The following is a 20,242-nucleotide window of genomic DNA, read 5'->3' as shown; positions in this document are numbered from 1 at the left end:
TTACAGACTCCTTTCCTTCTCCAGCTATATAAGCCAGTGTTCTGTTGTGCGGAAGAGAGCTGATTATTATGTCCTGTGTTGGTTGTTGCTGAGAGAGAGCTGATGCTGATGTTTTGGTTGTTGCTCAGAGAGGTTTTCGTTAAGTATTTTTGTAGCTGCTGATTTGAGGTATGTGTGTTCCAATAGAACTGTGTTTTTGATTCTTGAAATGGTTTACTTACGTTTGTTCTGTTTCATTTGTTCCCAGGGCGGAAGGGGAAGGCACCTAGGGAGTGCTTAGGCAAGAGGCCTGGGGGCATACATAACCCGTAGTATTTACAGTATGCACAGTAGGTAAGACATGGGCGGACCACCCCCTGTAATTTGGTTGGCGCACCAGGTGGTGCTTAGGCAGGTAAGGTAGGAGAGGGGGCTTTCACTTTTACTTAATTTGCTTTGGTTCCGTCCAGCCCCTCTTCCCCAAATTACCGTGTGACGGAATAAATTCTCAGTAAACGGTAAATTCTCTGCCTTTGTCATCCTTACTTGCACCTACAATCCCATATCTCTTCTTTCACTGCACGGGGAGTTGAGTTGTAGCAGGGTGTTGCGTTCCTTCTTCCTAGAGGTGTACTTAACAGCGTGTTTTTATGTGTGTATGTATACACACTTATTTGTGTGTGTGTATATATATCTGTGTACAGTCGTGGCCAAAAGTCAAAGTTTGCTGCTTCAGTGTCTTCAGATATTTGTCAGGTGTTACTATGGAATACTGAAGTATAATTACAAGCATTTCATAAGTGTCAAAGGCTTTTATTGACAATTGCATAACGTTGATGCAGAGTCAATATTTGCAATGTTGACCCTTCTTTTTCAAGACCTCTGCAATCTGCCCTGGCATGCTGTCAATTAACTTCTGGGCCACATCCTGACTGATTGCCAATTCTTGCATAATCAATGCTTGGCTTTTTGTCAGAATGTGTTTTTTTTGACCACCTGCCTCTTGAGGATTGACCACGTTCTCAATGGGATTAAGGTCTGGGTAGTTTCCTGGCCATGGACCAAAAATATCGATGTTTTGTTCCCCGAGCCACTTAGTTATCACTTTTGCCTTATGGCAAGGTGCTCCATCATGCTGGAAAAGGCATTGTTCATCACAACTGTTCCTGGATGGTTGGGAGAAGTTGATCTCGGAGGATGTGTTGGTACCATTCTTTATTCATGGCTGTGAAATTGTGAGCCCACTCCCTTGGCTGAGAAACAACCCCACACATGAATGGTCTCAGGATGCTTTACTGTTGGCATGACACGACTGATGGTAGCGCTCACCTTGTCTTCTCCGGACAAGCTTTTTTCCGGATGCCCTAAACAATCGGGAAGGGATTCATCAGAGAAAATGACTTTACCCCAGTCCGCAGCAGTCCAATCCCTGTACCTTTTGCAGAATATCAGTCTGTCCCTGATGTTTTTCCTGGAGAGAAGTGGCTTCTTTGCTGCCCTTGACACCAGGCCATCCTCCAAGTCTTTGCCTCACTGCGTGCAGTTGCACTCACACCTGCCTGCTGCCATTCCTGAGCAAGCTCTGATGGTGGTGGTACCCTGATCTCACAGCTGAATCAACTTTAGGAGACGGTCCTGGCACTTGCTGGACTTTCTTGGGCGCCCTGAAGCCTTCACAACAATTGAACTGCTCTCCTTGAAGTTCTTGATGATCCGATAAATGGTTGATTTATGTGCAATCTTACTGGCAGCAATATCCTTGCCTGTGAAGCCCTTTTTGTGCAAAGCAATGATGACGGCATGTGTTTCCTTGCAGGTAACCATGATTGACAGGAAGAAATATGATTCCAAGCACCACCCTCCTTTTGAAGCTTCCAGTCTGTTATTCAAACTCAATCAGCATGACAGAGTGATCTCCAGCCTTGTTAACGTGAGAATCACTGACTTGTCACCTGGTCCTTTTGTGGCAGGGCTGAAATGCAGTGGAAATGTTTTTTGGGGGGGTTCATTTGCATGGCAAAAAGGGAATTTGCAAATAATCTTATCACTCTTCATAACATTCTGGAGTATATGCAAATTGCCATCATACCGAGGCAGCAGACTTCGTGAAAATTAATATTTGTCATTCAACTTTTGGCCACAACTGTATATATGTGTGTATTTGGTTGTGTAAATATATATATTATACACACATGTACCTGTGTAAATGAGTGTGTTTGTATATAAATATGCATGTATGTTTTTTGTGTATGTGTAAAAACATTTTATTTTAGGTTCAACACTTACTACATGATTCCATAGTTTTGATGCCTTTACTATTATTCTACAGTGTAGAAAAAGTAATAAAGAAACCCTTAAATGAGTAAGTGTCCAAATGTTTGACTGGTAGTGTATATACAGTGCCTTTGGAAAGTATTCAGACCCCTTCACTTGCTCAACATGTTACGTTACAGCCTTATACTAAAATGGATTAAATAAATCCTCAGCAATCTACACACAATACCCCATAATGGACAGAGTGAAAACAGTTTAGAGATGTTGCATATTTATAGAAAACAAAAATACCTCTACATAAGTATTCAGACCCTTTGCTATGAGACTTGATTGAGCTCAGGTGCATCCTGTTTCTACATGATTTGGAAAGGCACACACCTGTCTCTATAAGGTCCGACAGTTGACATTGCATGTCAGAGAAAAAACTAAGCCATGAGGTCGAAGGAACTGTCCGTAGAGCTCCAAGACAGGATTGTGCTGAGGCACAGCTCTGGGGAAGGGTACCAAAACATTTCTGCAGCATTTAAGGTCCCCAAGAACACCATTATTCTTAAATGGAATAAGTTTGGAACTACCAAGACTTTTCCTAGAGCTGGTCGCTGGCCAAACTTTACAATAGGGTGAGAAATGAACAAAAACCCGATGGTCACTGATACAGCTCAAGAGTTCCTCTGAAGATGGGAGAACCTTCCAGAAGGACAACCATCTCTGCAGCACTCCACCAAATCAGGCCTTTATGGTAGAGTAGCCAGACAGAAGCCATTCCTCAAAAAAGCACAACAGTCCGCTTGGAATTACTCTCAGACCATGAGAAACTAGATTCTCTGGTCTGATGAAACCAAGATCGAACTCTTTGGCCTGAATGCCAAGCGTCACGTCTGGAGGAAACCTTGCACCATCCCTACGGTGAAGCATGGTGTTGGTAGCATCATGCTGTGGGAATGTTTTTCAGCGGCAGGAACTGGGAGACTAGTCAGGACCGAGGAAAAGATGAATGGAGCAAAGTAGAGATCCTTGATGAATACCTGCTCAGAACCTCAGACTGGGTTAAAAGTTCACCTTCCAACAAGAAGCAAACAGCCAAGACAACGCAGGAGTGGCCCGGGGACAAGTCTCTGAATGTCTTTGAGTGGCCCAGCCAGAGCCCAGACTTGAACCCACTCCAACATCTCTGGAGAGACCTGAAAATATGTGCAGTGACGCTCCCCATCCAACCTGACAGAGCTTGAGAGGATCTGCACCAAATACAGGTGTGCCAAGCTTGTAGCGTCATACCTAACAAGACTTCAACAAAGTAAAGGGTCTGAATACTTGTGATATCCATTTTCAATAAATGTGTAAACATGTGTATTCATTGAAGTGAGGGAGACATATTCCACAATGCCCGTTGTCTGCTCTCTCTGGTCTCGACCTTCCCTTCCCAAAACAATTCTCAGTACATCACTGGACCTATATCAAATAGACAGCATACAACTAAAATAAGATGCATTTGATAAACTATAGAATTCTGATTACAAAATAACATTTATTTATGATTGATAATAGTGTAAGCTGGAGAAAAATCAGCAGGTGGGCGCGCTAGAGGCGCATCAAAAATCAGGTAAAGTGAAGTGTGCCCACGAATGCGCGTTTATATTCTATTTGGTTCCCGTTACATTGCATGAAAGAAAAATAATACAAGCCCTGCAACCTATAATTGCACTGCTGTGACAGTCTCGCGCAATAAGTTTAACAGACGCAACCGAGTACCATCGTCATAAAATTGAGCCATAGAGCAGCCAGTGCGCCAAGTCTTGACTTAGTTAATCTTGACGTTACTGAGTAGACTGCTATTTAAGTAGCTACATTAGGTAAAGCTACCCTTTCGAAAAAAAATGCATGACTTGCTAGCTAACGTTAGGTGTAACGTTTATGTACACAGCGGTAAACCCTGTTGGTATGGCAAATGGTAACATATTAGCTCTATAAAAAGCACAATGCCTCAATCAAATGTCATTTTACAAATTTGCCCATGTTTATCCACAAATAACGCTAGCTAGCTAAACTAATGTTAGTTAGCTAATGTTAACTAGTCACGTATTTACAAAATTGTAGCTAGCTACCCAACGTTTCCCAGTGATTGTCGCCTCTTCATTATTTTTACAAGACCGACAAATAAACTTGATATTTGTAATATTACTATGCATGATAGTGTTACCTTTGAGGAAAATAAAGGTTGTGTCATTTCTGATTAGTAGGAAAACATTGTAGTTGGCTAGCTAGCTAACCAGTCAGATTTCTCACGGTAGTTTGTACGCAAGCTCAGTAGCTACCTACGTGGTTTACTTTTCTGAGAAAGGAGAAGTACCCGGACTGACCACAATACGAGCTAGAGCACTGTGTTGGATGCACATCTGAACTATAATTTTTTATAATCCATTTATCATTCCAGCCATTAGGTAAATGCAGCAACCCTTAATGATTGAATGGTCGATAAGTAGGCTTGAAGTGTTGAAATAACATATGCAATAAATACATTGTTAAGATTTCTTTAATTCCATAAATTTCAAAGTAATAACAGCTCAGTGACTTATGGCAACATTTACCCAATCATTAAATGGCATCTGTTGGCTTCATGAAGCAATGGCACAAGACAATTTTTTGTTGTGAGACATGACAAAAACTAGCATTGTATTGCTGTTGTGTAGCTACATATGTGACAGACTATTTCATAACTGGCTTAAATAATTGTTAAATGACTACTATTTGAGAGAGCTCTTTGAAAGGTTAGGACAGCCATAGCCTGTGTAGAGGTTTTCTTGAATTCAAAAGGAAAACAAGCAGATAGTCGTGGGCGAGTGCAAGACTAGCATTGGTATTGAGCAGCCCAAAGAACACCGTGTGCAGGTTTTTGCTACCACAATAGTCTACAAATTGGTCTACAACTCCCCTTTGTTATATGAGAAAATGCTATATTCACATAGTGTAGGTTGCAAAGCATGTAGGGAAACCTGCATACACTGGGGGGCTGGTTGACTGACATAGGGCGTCCCTGGAGTGGTCTAAAGCGCAGCGCCATGTAGAAAGAATTGTTTTGTAAACACGTGTAGGCATTTAATGTGCTTAGGAGTACATTGTCAACTGGAGCCACTGCAGAGAGACAGAAAAACAATTGATTGACATCAACCCTGTACAATGGTGGGTTTTGACCTCGTGTGATATCGTCGGCATTACTCTACAATATTGTTCCTAAAGTAGTTCTGCTAGGCTAATTACATTCATAAAACCGTCTAATTGTTACAGCTTGTAAGTGTGACATGCTTACCTCTTGAACGTTGACCTTGATAGTTCCATTGTTATCCTTGTCTAAGGTTTTGAAGGCACCTGAACCAGGAAGATACTACTTTTAGTGACAAAACAACTTTGCCAATTTTCACAATGATTATGTACCCCATTCTTTTCAAAGTACCATTAGTTGTGCTGACACACAAATGTAACAAAGGTTAATGCGTATGTAATTATATATATATATATTTTTTACATTGAACACCTATACAGATCAAAAATAACCATTGCCATGGTGATGAGATAGGAAAGAGCAGGGAATTGGACTTACGGCACATAGCGTCCAGTCTCACAAGGCAGCCAATGCAGTTGTCAAAGTCCATGTTCCCGTTCTCATCGCTGTATCTGCGAATGATCATCTGGAACAGCTGATCATTGAGGGGAAAGCCTGTGTCCAAACCATAGACATACATGTTTAGGTTTTATGTACATCCTTAGTCCACACTGAAAAGCTGATATCTATAAAGTTGTAAAGAATAACAGAATTGCTGGGTCAAACACCACTTTACTTAATAACTTAAGAGAATCAAAATGTATTCATATCACAAAGTGTAATGTTTCAAGATGTATGCTGTAAAAAGTGTCTGGCAAACAGCCAAAATGTTTGTGCTACATGATAGCTCTTACCTGCCGCCCTGAAAGCATTGGGAAGCTCATCTGCACCAATAACCCCAGAGCCATCAGTGTCATAAGTCTTATACACACACTGAAAAAACACAGTGAGATATATGTGTATGTTGTATGATACATCTATGATTAAATCTCCATGGTTACAAATTTGTATTATACTTTCTAATAAAAAAATAAAAATGTATATTAGTGCCAATACTCTCAAACTACTTTGTTACTCTCACCTGCCATTTCTTGATATTGTTCCAGAGGTGTTTGAACTCATGGAATCCGAGCTTCCCAGTACTGTCACACTGCAACAGCGTTAAGGTTAACAAAAACCTGACACCTATAACAATGCTGTGTACACTAAACATTAAGAACACCCGTTCCTTCCCTGACAGACAAGGTGAATCCAGATGAAAGCCATGATCCTTTATTGATGTCACTTGTTAAATCCACTTCAAAATCAATGAAGGGGAGGAGACGGGTTACAGGATTTTTCAGACAATAGGGACATGGATTGTGTATATGTGCCATTCATAGGGTAATTGGGCAAGACAAAAAAGATTGAAGTGCCTTTGAACAGGGTATGGTAGTAGGTGCCAAGCACACCGGTTTGAGTGTGTCAAGAACTGCAACGCTGCTGGGTTTTTCAACCTCAACAGTTTCCTGTGTGTATCAAGAACGGTCCACCACCCAAAGGACATCAAGCCAACTTGAGAACTGTGGGAAGCATTGGAGTCAACATGGGCCAGCATCCCAGTGGAATGCTTTTGACACCTTGTAGAGTCCATGCCCCGATTAATTAAGGCTGCTCTGAGGGCAAAAAGGGGGTGCAACTCAATATTAGGAAGGTGTTCCTAATGTTTTGTACACTCAGCGTAAGTTACCTCATTGGCTTGGTGGAGGCATGGGCTAATGGGAGTTTCCACCATATTTCTTATACCAGTCATTTCCTTTCAAATCAGTAAAGGGAAGTGAACACAACAAATCTAAAAGCATTGTATTGGTGGAGGCATGGGCTAGGTGGAGTTTCCACTTTATTTCTTATACCAGTCATTGGGAGATTCTCAATTTGTTTTGCTCGACTCGTTGCTTCCACTACTCGTCTCCTATGAAAAAGGCCAAAGGTAAATCGAGGAGCGGAAGAAAGGAAACAAATGCGCAGTATGAAATGAGACTCCACCACGCACATCAGGCAAATTACGTTTAGAGGAATCCCAAAATACATGTATTAAGTGGTAAAAAGAAATGTAGCTGGTTGTGCCAGACATTTCATATATAAAAGATAAGTAGTGTATTGATTTTAAACATGTGCATGGTCTTCTCATTCGAGAAAACAACAGATGATTCAAAGGGGGTGTGGGCAGATTTCAAAACACTTCCGTGATAGGAAACACCAGAATGTCCTTGGCTGGAGGAGGCTATCAGAGAGGTGCAAACTCCGTTCGCCTATTACCAAATTGACATCCCTACATATGGTGACCACTTATCGGTTTCCGGGTCACAGAAAAGAGGATGGCGTAGTCAAGGGTAGGACAAACTTTACCAATTGAGAATTCCCCCATTTCCTTTCAATTCAGTGAAGGGAAGTGAACATGTGCACAACTACTTCCCACAACTCTAAAAGCATTGGATTGGTGGAGTGAGAGTTTCCACCATATTTTTTTAAACCAGTAATTTCCTTTCAAAATCAGTGAAGGGAAGTGAACAAATACCCACTTAGGAAGGTATTTCGACATAGCCATAGAAAAGGTCTAAGAACAAGGGGGAGGTTATGAACAACCCATGCTTTCCAAGAGTTTAGGTCAATTTAAATAATCCATCAGATGTGTTATATGATGGATTATTTTAATTGACCTAAACTCTTGAGAAACATGGGTTGTCAATAAACCTTCCCCCACTGAGACCTTTTATATGGCTATGTCTGAATAATCTCTCCATCCTTATGGCACTAAATTCTGGAAATGATACTTTTGCATCAACATCAGATGCATTACCACAAACAGATAATAACAGGAAGGATACATCCATGACTGCAACCATGCTCCTGCAGGACTCAATGCTAAACCCGTCTGTCTTCAGGTCACCATCTAAAATTCAAAAGCAGCCAGGTCACTCACTGGATTAACATGCCCTTAATGACTCACAAAGACAAACAAAAATCAATCTCACTGAGAAATTCATCACAAATATTACATCTCAAACATGGCTTTCTGAGATAGAGTGATTGAATAACAGGTATACACTTAATGCACACAAGCACAGGCAAAGCCACATGAACAGAGACAGAAACATAGCTTACGTTTGGAAATAATTCTGTTCAAGATGTTCATCAATTCAGTTGGGCTCACCTCCATGTCCTTCGGGAAAAGTTATTCCGTTTAATTACTCCAACATCGAAGAATACCACGTATAAAGTGTCTTAACAATATTCAATAGTGAATTTGAGCCATTCTTAAAACAGAAATAATTACATGAAGATCAAACTGCTATGCTGCATCAATTTCAGCTGTCACCGTGCATTTCTAACGGCAATGTGTAGCATTGCCACAAGGGGTTTACTTTTAAAGGGGTATTATGAAGGTAAACTAGAATAGGAATGTGTGAGAAGTGACAGGGACGTATCGTACTCACATCTCCAGCCAACTGCTGGAAGACTTTGCGAAACTGTCTTTCCTCGTCACTCTCATTCTGCTCTGCGTACGCAAGTGGCCTTCGTGGTGCGGGCTGCACGATAACATTTGTACTTCAGGTTACTATTATCCATAACAAATGCACATTTTCAGCAATATAGTATGCTCTGGTGATAACTTGAATGATAAAATAGCGATGCCACTCACTGGGTCAGAGGGCACAAACACAGCTGGATCAATATTGCTGCAAAGGACACAGGAAATTAACAGGTTAGTCACTTGGTAGCATTCCTAAGAGATAGATACGACACACACACACACTTGTGGACACCCCTTAAAATTAGTGTATTCGGCTATTTCAGCCACACCCGTTCCTGCAGCCATGGAATCGCCATAGACAAACATTGGCAGTAGAATGACCTTACTGAAGAGCTTTGAACGTGGCACTGTCATTGGATGCCACCTCTCCAACAAGTCAGTTCAGAAAATGTCTGCCCTGCTAAACTAAGTGCTGTTATTGTAAAGCCTTGGTTTCATGCATGTTAACATCAGAAGCCTCCTCCCTAAGTTTGTTCTATTCGCTGCTTTAGCACACTCCGCTAACCCCGATGTCCTAGCCGTGTCTGAATCCTGGCTTAGGAAGTCCACCAAAAATTCTGAAGTTTCCATCCCCAACTACAACATTTTCTGTCAAGATAGAACTTCCGAAGGTGGCGGAGTTGCAATCTACTGCAGAGATAGCCTGCAGAGTTCTGTCATACTATCCAGGTCTGTGCCCAATCAGTTCGAGCTTCTACTTTTAAAAATCCACCTTTCCAGAAATAAGTCTCTCACTGTTGCCGCTTGTTATAGACCCCCCTCAGCCCCCAGCTGTGCCCTGGACACCACATGTGAATTGATTGCCCCCCATCTATCTTCAGAGCTCGTACTCTTAGGTGACCTAAACTGGGATATGCTTAACACCCCACCCGTCCTACAATCTAAGATAGATGCCCTCAATCTCACACAAATTATCAAGGAACCTCCAGGTACAACCCCAAATACGTAAACCCGGGCACCCTCATAGATATCATCCCGACTAACCTGCCCTCTAAATACACCTCTGCTGTCTTCAACCAGGATCTCAGCGATCACTGCCTCATTGCCTGCATCCGCTATGGGTCTGCGGTCAAAAGACCACCCCTCATCACTGTCAAACGCTCCCTAAAACACTTCAGTGAGCAGGCCTTTCTAATCGACCTGGCCCAGGTATCCTGGAAGCATATTGACCTTATCCCATCAGTAGAGGATGCTTGGTTGTTCTTTAAAAGTGCTTTCCTCACCATCTTAAATAAGCATCCCCCATTCAAAAAAATGTAGAACTAAGAACAGATATAGCCCTTGGTTCACTAAAGACTTGACTGCCCTTAATCAGCACAAAAACATCCTGTGGTGTACTGCATTAGCATCGAACAGGCACACGATATGCAACTTTCAGGGAAGTCAGGAACCAATATACACAGTCAGTTAGGAAAGCTAAGACTAGCTTTTTCAAACAGAAATTTGCATCCTGTAGCACTAATTCCAAAAGGGTTTGGGACACTAAAGTCCATAGAGAATAAGACCACCTCCTCCCAGCTGCCCACTGCACTGAGGCTAGGAAAAACTGTCACCACCGATAAATCTACAATAATCGAGAGTTTCAATAAGCATTTTTCTACGGCTGGCCATGCTTTACACCTGGCTAACCCTACTAGAGACCGACCGATTAATCGGAATGGCCGATTAATTAGGGCCGATTTCAAGTTTTCATAACAATCGGAAATTGGTATTTTTGGACACCGATTTGGCCGATTTTTACACCTTTATTTAATCTTTATTTAACTAGGCAAGTCAGTTAAGAACACATTCTTATTTTTAATGACGGCCTAGGAACGGTGGGTTAACTGCCTCGTTCAGGGGCAGAACGACAGATTTTTACCTTGTCAGCTCGGGGGATCCAATCTTGCAACCTTACAGTTAACTGGTCCAACGCTCTAACCACCTGATTACATTGCACTCCACGAGGAGCCTGCCTGTTACGCGAATGCAGTAAGCCAAGGTAAGTTGCTAGCTAGCATTAAACTTATCTCATAAAAAACAATCAATCAATCATAATCACTAGTTAACTACACATGGTTGATGATATTACTCGTTTATCTAGCGTGTCCTGTGTTGCATATAATCGATGCGGTGCGTATCGTTGCTCCAATGTGTACCTAACCATAAACATCAATGCCTTTCTTAAAATCAATACACAAGTATATATTTTTAAACCTGCATATTTAGCTAAAAGAAATCCAGGTTAGCAGGCAATATTAACCAGGTGAAATTGTGTCATTTCTCTTGCGTTCATTGCACGCAGAGTCAGGGTATATGCAACAGTTTGGGCCGCCTGGCTCTTTGCGAAATAATTTGCCAGAATTTTACATAATTATGACAACATTGAAGGTTGTGCAATATAACAGGAATATTTTGACTCATGGATGCCACCCGTTAGATAAAATACGGAACGGAATAAACGTTTTGTTTTCGAGGTGATAGTTTCCGGATTAGTCAAAGGTATATGGTTTAGAGAGAAATAGTCGACGCGTTATAATTCCTGTAATAACTTGCGGCTGAACTTGACAGGGGTTCCTTCGTTATTTTACCGTTCATGTCTTCCATAGAGAATGTCTTGATCTACTTCAAATAAGGTCTGTGTTTCGTGCAGGCTTACACCGCCTCGACGTTTTGATACCCGTGTAAATCTCACTAGGATATGGTAACGTTTGTCAACATATTTTCATAAATCCACTATACAAAAAGAATTATCTTCGCTTATATTTAGCCAATATTGATCAGTTACCTTGTCCTATGGATATCTACACAGTTATAAAATTGGCACGGTGGTGTAAGCCTACACGAAACACAAAACTTATTTTAAGTGAATCTAAAAATATCCTATGGAATAAATGAAGGAACCGCTTTTCAGATTTTGCTAGGTGTCATGGGAATTATGACTCGCACTTTGGTCGTCAATTCTTACCATGCCCATTATTAAAATAGGATTTCCTGCATATAGAAATGACAGTTTTTGTTTTCAACATTCATCACAGGTAACTTAAACTCTATTTTTATTCAAACAGTTGAGAGTATTTGTCTCCTAAGCAGACTCTTCAGTATCATTGTCACTTCAGAGCTGTGTGTGTGTGTGTGTGTGTGTGTGTGTTATATTAAGTTAAAACAAAAGTGTTCATCGTTCATTCAGTATTGTTGCAATTGTCATTATTACAAAAATGTGTGTGTATGATATATATATTATTATTTTTATAAATCGGCCGATTAATCGGTATCGGCTTTTTTTGTCCTCCAATAATCGGTATCGGCATTGAAAAATCATAATCGGTCGACCTCTAATATTAATGCCCATGATTTTGGAATGAGATGTTCAACAAGCATGTGTCCACATACTTTTGATAATATAGTGCATGATGAGGGATTGATTTACGGCCTGAGGTTACTATCTGAAGAATCATGCTCCTATCCAACACAGCTTGGCTGTTGCAATGGTACAATCAGTTTTAGGAGTGTCAGTGTCCTAAAATTAGACTACTTTCATTGCCCTTCCTCCCCCGCAACCTATACAGCCTCCTCAACCACCTTCCCATTGGGCAAAGTCCAGGAAACATTTTTTTGTTTTGTTGCCAGAAACATGTAGAGACTAAATTCCTGTGGTGAACATTGTTTATACATAAGAGAGAATGATTTAGAAGACGTCCTTACTACTACAGCCAGATCCCTACCTTACGACATCAAGAATGCCACCGATGAGTCTTTTGGCAAGAAACATGTTTAATCAATTGAAATGTGTGAACCTGGGAGAAAGGAAAAACATGAAAAAACGTTAGTCGTTTTTAAACGTAGTTTATATTTAAAAAACACACCTGAGTCAAATACATCATGGAAATCATACGGCCATTACAAGAATAATGGAAGCCTACTAAGTCAGCTAGGATAGGCCAATGACTATGGGGATAGGCTAATTTCTCAAGTTGATACATGCCATACCCGCTGCAAATGTTTCGCCCTACGACGACTTTGGCAAAAAAAAAAAACCTTTCAGAGTGGTCTGCTAAAAAGGACAAAATTAATCAATATTAACCCTGCGAATGATAAATTGATGTTTAACTCACGACAGCTAGTTAGGGGGGTAATTTGCCGACCACATCGACGTTAACGAGCGAAGTTAACTTAATCAATGCTACGAACATATTTAAATAGGAAGGCTGAACAGTCAGTTCGTTTAAATAATGTTACGATTACAACCCAAAACTGTATGGCCTTTTTCGCAAGCCTACAAACCAACTACTAGACAGGTTACCTACTAGCTAGCTACTAGCTAGCTTGCCCGGACAGGAAAAGGATGGCTAGCAGTGTGTTACTAACTAGTTAACGTTAGCTAGCTGAGAATGCTGACGTAGTAGGCAAACGAGGCTACAATAACACTATAGTCACATCGACAAAAGTATTCAACATGTTAGTAGTAGCTACTTACCAGACTTGGAGTTGCCAGTGATATTGTAAAAAGAAAGCAAGGAGGCTGTCACGCACGTTATTTTGGTAAACCAATGAGGAGTGATGCCGTGCCCATGTCATGTCTGAAACTGGGGACCTCTTAGTTAAAGTGAACGTAAGTTTTTTGCGTAGAGCTTGCTGCTTCTTCGATGAGGTTTAACGGCGGTTAGCATCCAATAAATGTTGCATTACAGCCACATACTACACTGGAGTACAACTAACTCCCTTATACTTTGCTTGAATTTTTATTTATTTTATAAAAAATAAATAAAACTACCCTCTAACACTACACTCACAAAAAAATAACACCACACTACTCCACTATTTAAATATATTTAGTCCTACCTCAGGCCAATAACCTGAAAGGATGGGACACCACTTAACACACCCTGTAAATTCTGATGTCATGTCTCGCACACCCAACTACCTCTCTGCAGCTGCCACCACAACCTCAATTTTCTGTGACTTCCGTTCTATCCCTCCAGTACAGTTGATAACCATTGCTATAAATGCTAAAAATCCAATCTTACTCTAACATATCACTTTTTGGCCTATCCCTCTGTACTGGTACATATCTACCTCACACCCCTCCTCTCAGGATCCCTCCCCCTTGACCCATCTTCCTCTACTTTCTTCACTGTCTCAGCATATGACAACTTTTGCACTACTCTAACCATGAAAACATCAAACTGCCTCTCTCGCACGGGCCTTTTCTGATCCTCAGCCCCATGACTACACCTACAATTAACACATACCACTACTTTCCCCAATGCTACACATTCCTTTGTCTCATGCCCTTCTGCACACTTCTCACATCTAGGAACCTCCCTCCTACACACTGCTGCTACATGCCCATAAGCTTGACACCTGTAACAACGTAAAGAGTTCGGCACAAAAGCTCATACAGGATAACTTATATATCCCAACATCACTTTGTCAAGCAGACTCAACATCAAAACAACAAACAATGACTCGTCTATTTCACCACTCACACCACCCTGTCTGCGTCGCACCAAACGACGAGCATCACAAACACCGGGAATCTTCCTCTTCAGTTGGTCAACTTTTACATTTACTGTTACCCCAGTAAATCACTCCTTTCAATGGCGCTATTTTATTGAGAGCAAAACAATAAAAATTTCTTGCCCCCATTGGTTTAACGCAGAGCACCTTCGTACCTATGACCAGCAGAAACACAAACAATTATCACAAGACCACTTCTGGTTACCCTCACTGATTCCACAGCACCCAATTCTGTTTTCACTGACCCTAAAACAACAAATGGATCAGCCAAAGGGCAAGGGTCCACATCTTCCAAAAACTTCAGTCCTACTGTCAGACTCATCTTTATCCTGACCCTCGGTGCAAGCCTCGGGCTCCGAGAAATTCACCACACCTACCACCTCCGATATTTCAACCTCATTCACTTCCAATTCTCCTCCTGTCTTCAGCTCACTCTGCTTACAATTTCTACCATTCTTCTTTAACAAACCATCTCCCTTTTTCCCGCCATTTTTAACCGACTCAAGCTTATCCTCTTCCTCGCTCTCTCTCTCTGCCTCTCTTTTTCCCTCCATTTCAAGTATATGTCTCCTTATGATAATACTGCACTTCTCCTGATATACATCTTGTTCTTGCCTTTGTAACGGATGTGAAATGGCTAGCTAGTTAGCGGTGGTGCGCGCTAATAGCCTTTCAATCGGTGACGTCACTCGCTGTGAGACCTTGAAGTAGTGGTTCCCCTTGCTCTGCAAGGGCCGCGGCTTTTGTGGAGCGATGGGTAACGATGCTTCGTGGGTGACTGTTGTTGATGTGTGCAGAGGCGCCCGGGGCGAGGGACGGACGTAAAGTTATACTGTTACATTGATGCTGTTGACCCGGATCACTGGTTGCTGCGGAAAAGGAGGAGGTCGAAAGGGGGGTGAGTGTAACGGATGTGAAATGGCTAGCTAGTTAGCGGTGGTGCGCGCTAATAGCCTTTCAATCGGTGATGTCACTTGCTCTGAGACCTTGAAGTAGTGGTTCCCCTTGCTCTGCAAGGGCCGCGGCCTTTGTGGAGCGATGGGTAACGATGCTTCGTGGGTGACTGTTGTTGATGTGTGCAGAGGGTCCCTGGTTCGCGCCCGGGGCGAGGGGACGGACTAAAGTTATACTGTTACACCTTGAAGGGACACCATTTAACCGGCTGTCACAATCTCCGTACAATGTAGCGCTCAACAGTGCATCCCACTTATAAAGCAGCTGCTTCATCTTGATGTTCTTTTTTATCAAAAGCTACCTCAACTCTTTTCCATTTCAAACAAGCGCACTCTTCCAACCACCATCTACATAACCCTAACCCTTTTTCTAATCTTAACCTAAGTCGCATAGAGCTTGCTATTGGTTGATTCTGATACATACTGTAGTTCCCAAGTGGGAACTCTGGTATCATCTTTCTACGCGTAAGCAAATTGAAAATGTCTGTGATTCCGTGTGAGTTGATCATGGCATAAACAAAACCACTGACACTGTCAATCAAACTCACTAGCTGCGTCCCCTGAAGCAGAATGGATGATCATGCAAAGAGAAAGGAAGTCTTTACCGCCAAACATAACTTGACCACAAGTAGAAAATATTTGCCACAATCCTGATAAAACCATACATTAAATATTATCATCTAACATCTGTGTGTAGTTTTCTGTACTGTTATACAAAAATCTGAAAATCTATAGACTCTGGTTTCTCCTCATTACGCACAAACCTGTGCAGTGGAGATTTTCTGGGGTTGTGTCCCTCCATACCTTCTCCATCTTCTATTTTATTTTGGCGGACAAGGGAACAGCGCTAGTAACAGTGACTTGACCACGGCTATGGCTGTTCCCCTAGTTCACGGACCACTCAGACACCTGAAAGACTGGGGAAGAAGGGAAGCTGCTGTAAGTGTCTTGACAGCAGTCTGACCTGACTCCACAGACAATCCCGGACTCCCCCAGCCACAACCAGACAACCACCCGTAGCAGTTTCCTAACAGGAGAAACCAGGCCGGACGCAGAAAACACCACCTCAACCAGGGCACAGAGTAAGGAATCCCCTAAAGATACCAACCTACGCCCGGAGCGAGCAGGCCACAGGGGAGTACCATCACTGACCTCCGGGTCTTGGGCTTCTGTGTCTGCGTAACAGTATAGCTTCCGTCCCTCTCCTCGCTCCTACCTGGGCTCGAACCAGGGACCCTCTGCACACATCAACAATTGACACTCACGAAGCATCGTTACAACTACTTCAAGGTCTCAGAGCGAGTGACGTCACCGGTTGAAACGCTACTAGCGCGCACCACCGCTAATTAGCTAGCCATTTATTTTTTATTTATTTTTATTAAAATTTTTACCCCCTTTTCTCCCCAATTTTCGTGGTATCCAATCGCTAGTAATTACAATCTTGTCTCATCGCTACAACTCCCATACTACGGGCTCGGGAGAGACGAAGGTCGAAAGCCATGCGTCCTCCGAAGCACAACCCAACCAAGCCGCACTGCTTCTTAACACAGCGTGCCTCCAACCCGGAAGCCAGCCGCACCAATGTGTCGGAGGAAACACCGTGTACCTGGCCCCCTTGGTTAGCGCGCACTGCGCCCGGCCCGCCACAGGAGTCGCTGGAGCGCGATGAGACAAGGATATCCCTACCGGCCAAACCCTCCCTAACCCGGACGACGCTATGCCAATTGTGCGTCGCCCCACGGACCTCCCGGTCGCGAACCCAGAGACTCTGGTGGCGCAGCTAGCACTGCGATGCAGTGCCCTAGACCACTGCGCCACCCGGGAGGCCCTCATTAGCTTGCCATTTCACATTGGTTACATCTGCTCGCTCCTCAGGTTGTCCCAGTTCCAGCACCATACCCAGTACTGGAACCAGTCCCAGACACCAGACGAGGTGCAGAGGATGGACCAGAATTCTAATCTTCACCTGAAGCAAGCAGACCACAGGGGAGTGCCACCGTTGACCACTGGGTCTAGGGCTTCCTTGTGTGTCTCTGCTTGCTCCTCAGGTTGCCCTTCCTCCTGTTTACAGACCCAGTCCCAGCACTAGAACCAGCACCCACCCCAGGTTTCCAGTCCTGGTACCAGCACGACTTCCAGACCCGGACCAAACACAGGTACAAACCAATGATTTACAGCAGGGATCATCAACTAGATTCATCCACTGGCTGATTTCTTCTTGAGCGGATGGTCGGGGGGCCGGAACATAATTACAAATAATTTGGAGACTGCAAAAAGCCCAAAAAGATATAATATTTGACTAAAACATAATAATTTCAAACCTTGCTTACATTTGTATGTGATCACGTGTCTCTCTATTTTGTGTGGAAATGCATTTTACATTTACATTTTAGTAGACAGATTTCCCAAATTAAAATCACTTGGAGCCAATTTACTGGTGTTTTTACAGTTTATGTCCAACAATGAAAATTCAACAGAAACTTGAGGGGCCAAATGACTACCCGCGGGCCGGTAGTTGGGGAACCCTGATTTACAGTATATACACTGAGTATACAAAATACTAAGAACATCTGCTCTTTCCATGACATAGACTGCAAGGTGAATCCAGGTGAAAGCTATGATCCCTTATTGATGTCACTTGTTAAATCCACTTTATTCAGCGTAGATGAAGGGGGGGAGACAGGTTAAAAGAAGATTTTAAGACAATTGAGACATGGATTGCGTATATGTGCCATTCAGAGGGTGAATGGGCAAGACAAAAGATTTAAGTGCCTTTGAACGGGGTATGGTAGTTGCCAGGTTCACCAGTTTGTGTCAAGAACTGCCACTCTGCAGTTTTTTTTGGTTCACTCTCAACAGTTTCCCATGTGTATTAATAATGGTCCACCACCCAAAGGACATCCAGGAGGGGTGCAACTCAACATTAGGAAGGTGTTCGTAATGTTTGGTATACTTAGTGTACACATACATATACATATACACACATACATATACATATATATATATATATATATATATACATACATACATACATACATACATACATACATACATACATACATACATACATACATACATACATACATACATACATACATACATACATACACGACAGACACCTTAATGCATACTTTAAAATTATTTTGTGAGAGCATTGCAGAATAATAGTGAAGACATCAAAACTATGAAATAACATATATGGAATCATGTAGTAACCAAAAAAGTCTTACAAATGTTTTTATATTTAAGATTCTTCAAAGTAGCCAACCTTTGCCTTGATGACAGCTTTGCACACTCTTGGCATTCTCTCAACCAGCTTCATGAGGTAGTCATCTGGAATGCATTTAAATTAATTTCCTTCTTAATGCGTTTGAGCCAATAAGTTGTGTTCTGACAAGGTAGGGGTGGTATACAAAACCAAGTCCATATTATGGCAAGAACAGCTCGAATAAGCAAAGAGAAACGGCAGTCCATCATTACTTTAAGACATGAAGGTCAGTCAATTCGGACATTTTCAAGAACTTTGAAAGTTTCTTCAAGTGCAGTCGCAAAAACTGTCAAGTGCTATGATGAAACTGGCTCCCATGAAGACCGCCACAGGAAAGGAAGACCCAGAGTTAACTCTAATGAACTTATCCTCTACAGCAGAGGTAACAGCCTCAGAAATTGCAGCCCAAATAAATGCTTCACAGAGTTCAAGTAACAGACACATCTCAACATCAACTGTTCAAATGAGACTGCGTGAATCAGGCCTTCATGGTCAAATTTCTGCAAAGAAACCACTACTAAAGGACACAGAAGAGACTTTTTCCACATTTTGTTGTGTTACTGCCTGAATTGAGAATGGATTAAATTGAAGAAAAAATGTCACTGCTCTACACACACACACACACAATACTCCATAATATTTTCCAAATGTTTACAAATTAATAAAAAATGATGTCTTGCAAACCTAAATAAATTCAGGAGTAGAAATTTGCTTAACAAGTCACATACTGTAAGTTTCATGGACTCACTCTGTGTGCAATAATAGTGATTAACATGATTTTTGAATGACCTCATCTCTGTACCCCACACACACAATTATATGTAAGGTCCCTCGGTCGAGCAGTGAATTACACTTTGGATGGTGTATCAATACACCCAGTCACTACAAAGATACAGGCGTCCTTCCTAACTCAGGTGCCGGAGAGAAAGGAAACTGCTCAGGGATTTCACCATGAGGCCAATGGTGACTTTAAAACAGCTAGAGTTTAATGGCTGTGATAGGAGAAAACTGAGGATGGATCAACAACATTGTAGTTACTCCACAATACTAACCTCATTAACAGAGTGAAAAGGAAGCCTGTACAGAATAAAAACATTCCAAAACATGAATCCTGTTTGCAAAAAGGCACTAAAGTAATACTGCAAAAAAAAATTGCCAAAGCAATTCACTTTTTGTCCTGAATATAAAAGTGTTATATTTGGTGTAAATCCAATACAACACATTACGAGTACCACTCTCCATATTTTCAAGCATAGTGGTGGCTGCATTATGTTATGGGTATGCTTATAATCGTTAAGAGCGGGGGAGTTTTTCAGGATAAAAAAGGAAACGTAATGGAGCTAAGCACAAACAAAATCCTACAGGAAAACCTGGTTCAGTCTGCTTCCCAACAGACACTGGGAGATTAATTCACATTTCAGCAGGACAATAATCTAATACACAAGGCCAAATCTACACTGGAGTTGCTTACCAAGAAGACAATAAATGTTCCTGAGTGGCCGAGTTATAGTTCTGACTTAAATCTACTTGAAAATCTATGGCATGGCCTGAAAATGGTGGTCTAGCAATGATCAACAACCAATTTGACAGAGCTAAAA

At 42.0% G+C, this 20,242-nt stretch overlaps 1 protein-coding gene across 3 annotated transcripts; it reads right to left on the bottom strand.

The window, feature by feature from the left end:
- Positions 1-4,765: 4,765 nt before the first annotated feature.
- On the bottom strand, positions 4,766-13,546 carry capns1a (calpain, small subunit 1 a). 3 transcript variants are annotated; one of them, XM_071360614.1, is made up of 11 exons: positions 13,381-13,546; positions 12,629-12,700; positions 9,033-9,069; positions 8,827-8,919; positions 8,495-8,552; positions 8,218-8,282; positions 6,432-6,500; positions 6,205-6,283; positions 5,849-5,965; positions 5,558-5,616; positions 4,766-5,382 (listed from the first exon to the last, which is right to left on the bottom strand). In XM_071360614.1, exons 2-11 carry the CDS (start codon positions 12,673-12,675, stop codon positions 5,356-5,358), a joined length of 651 nt encoding a protein of 216 aa, XP_071216715.1. In that variant the 5' UTR covers positions 12,676-12,700; positions 13,381-13,546; the 3' UTR covers positions 4,766-5,355. The 3 variants fall into 3 exon arrangements, with proteins under 3 accessions (XP_071216715.1, XP_071216798.1, XP_071216878.1); XM_071360697.1 differs by lacking the exon at positions 13,381-13,546 and adding an exon at positions 13,207-13,374; XM_071360777.1 differs by lacking the exon at positions 13,381-13,546 and adding an exon at positions 12,894-12,935.
- Positions 13,547-20,242: the final 6,696 nt, after the last annotated feature.

Source organism: Salvelinus alpinus, chromosome 1 (assembly GCF_045679555.1).
Source record: "Salvelinus alpinus chromosome 1, SLU_Salpinus.1, whole genome shotgun sequence".
NCBI lineage: Eukaryota > Metazoa > Chordata > Actinopteri > Salmoniformes > Salmonidae > Salvelinus > Salvelinus alpinus.
This window is presented reverse-complemented; position numbering and strand designations above follow the sequence as displayed.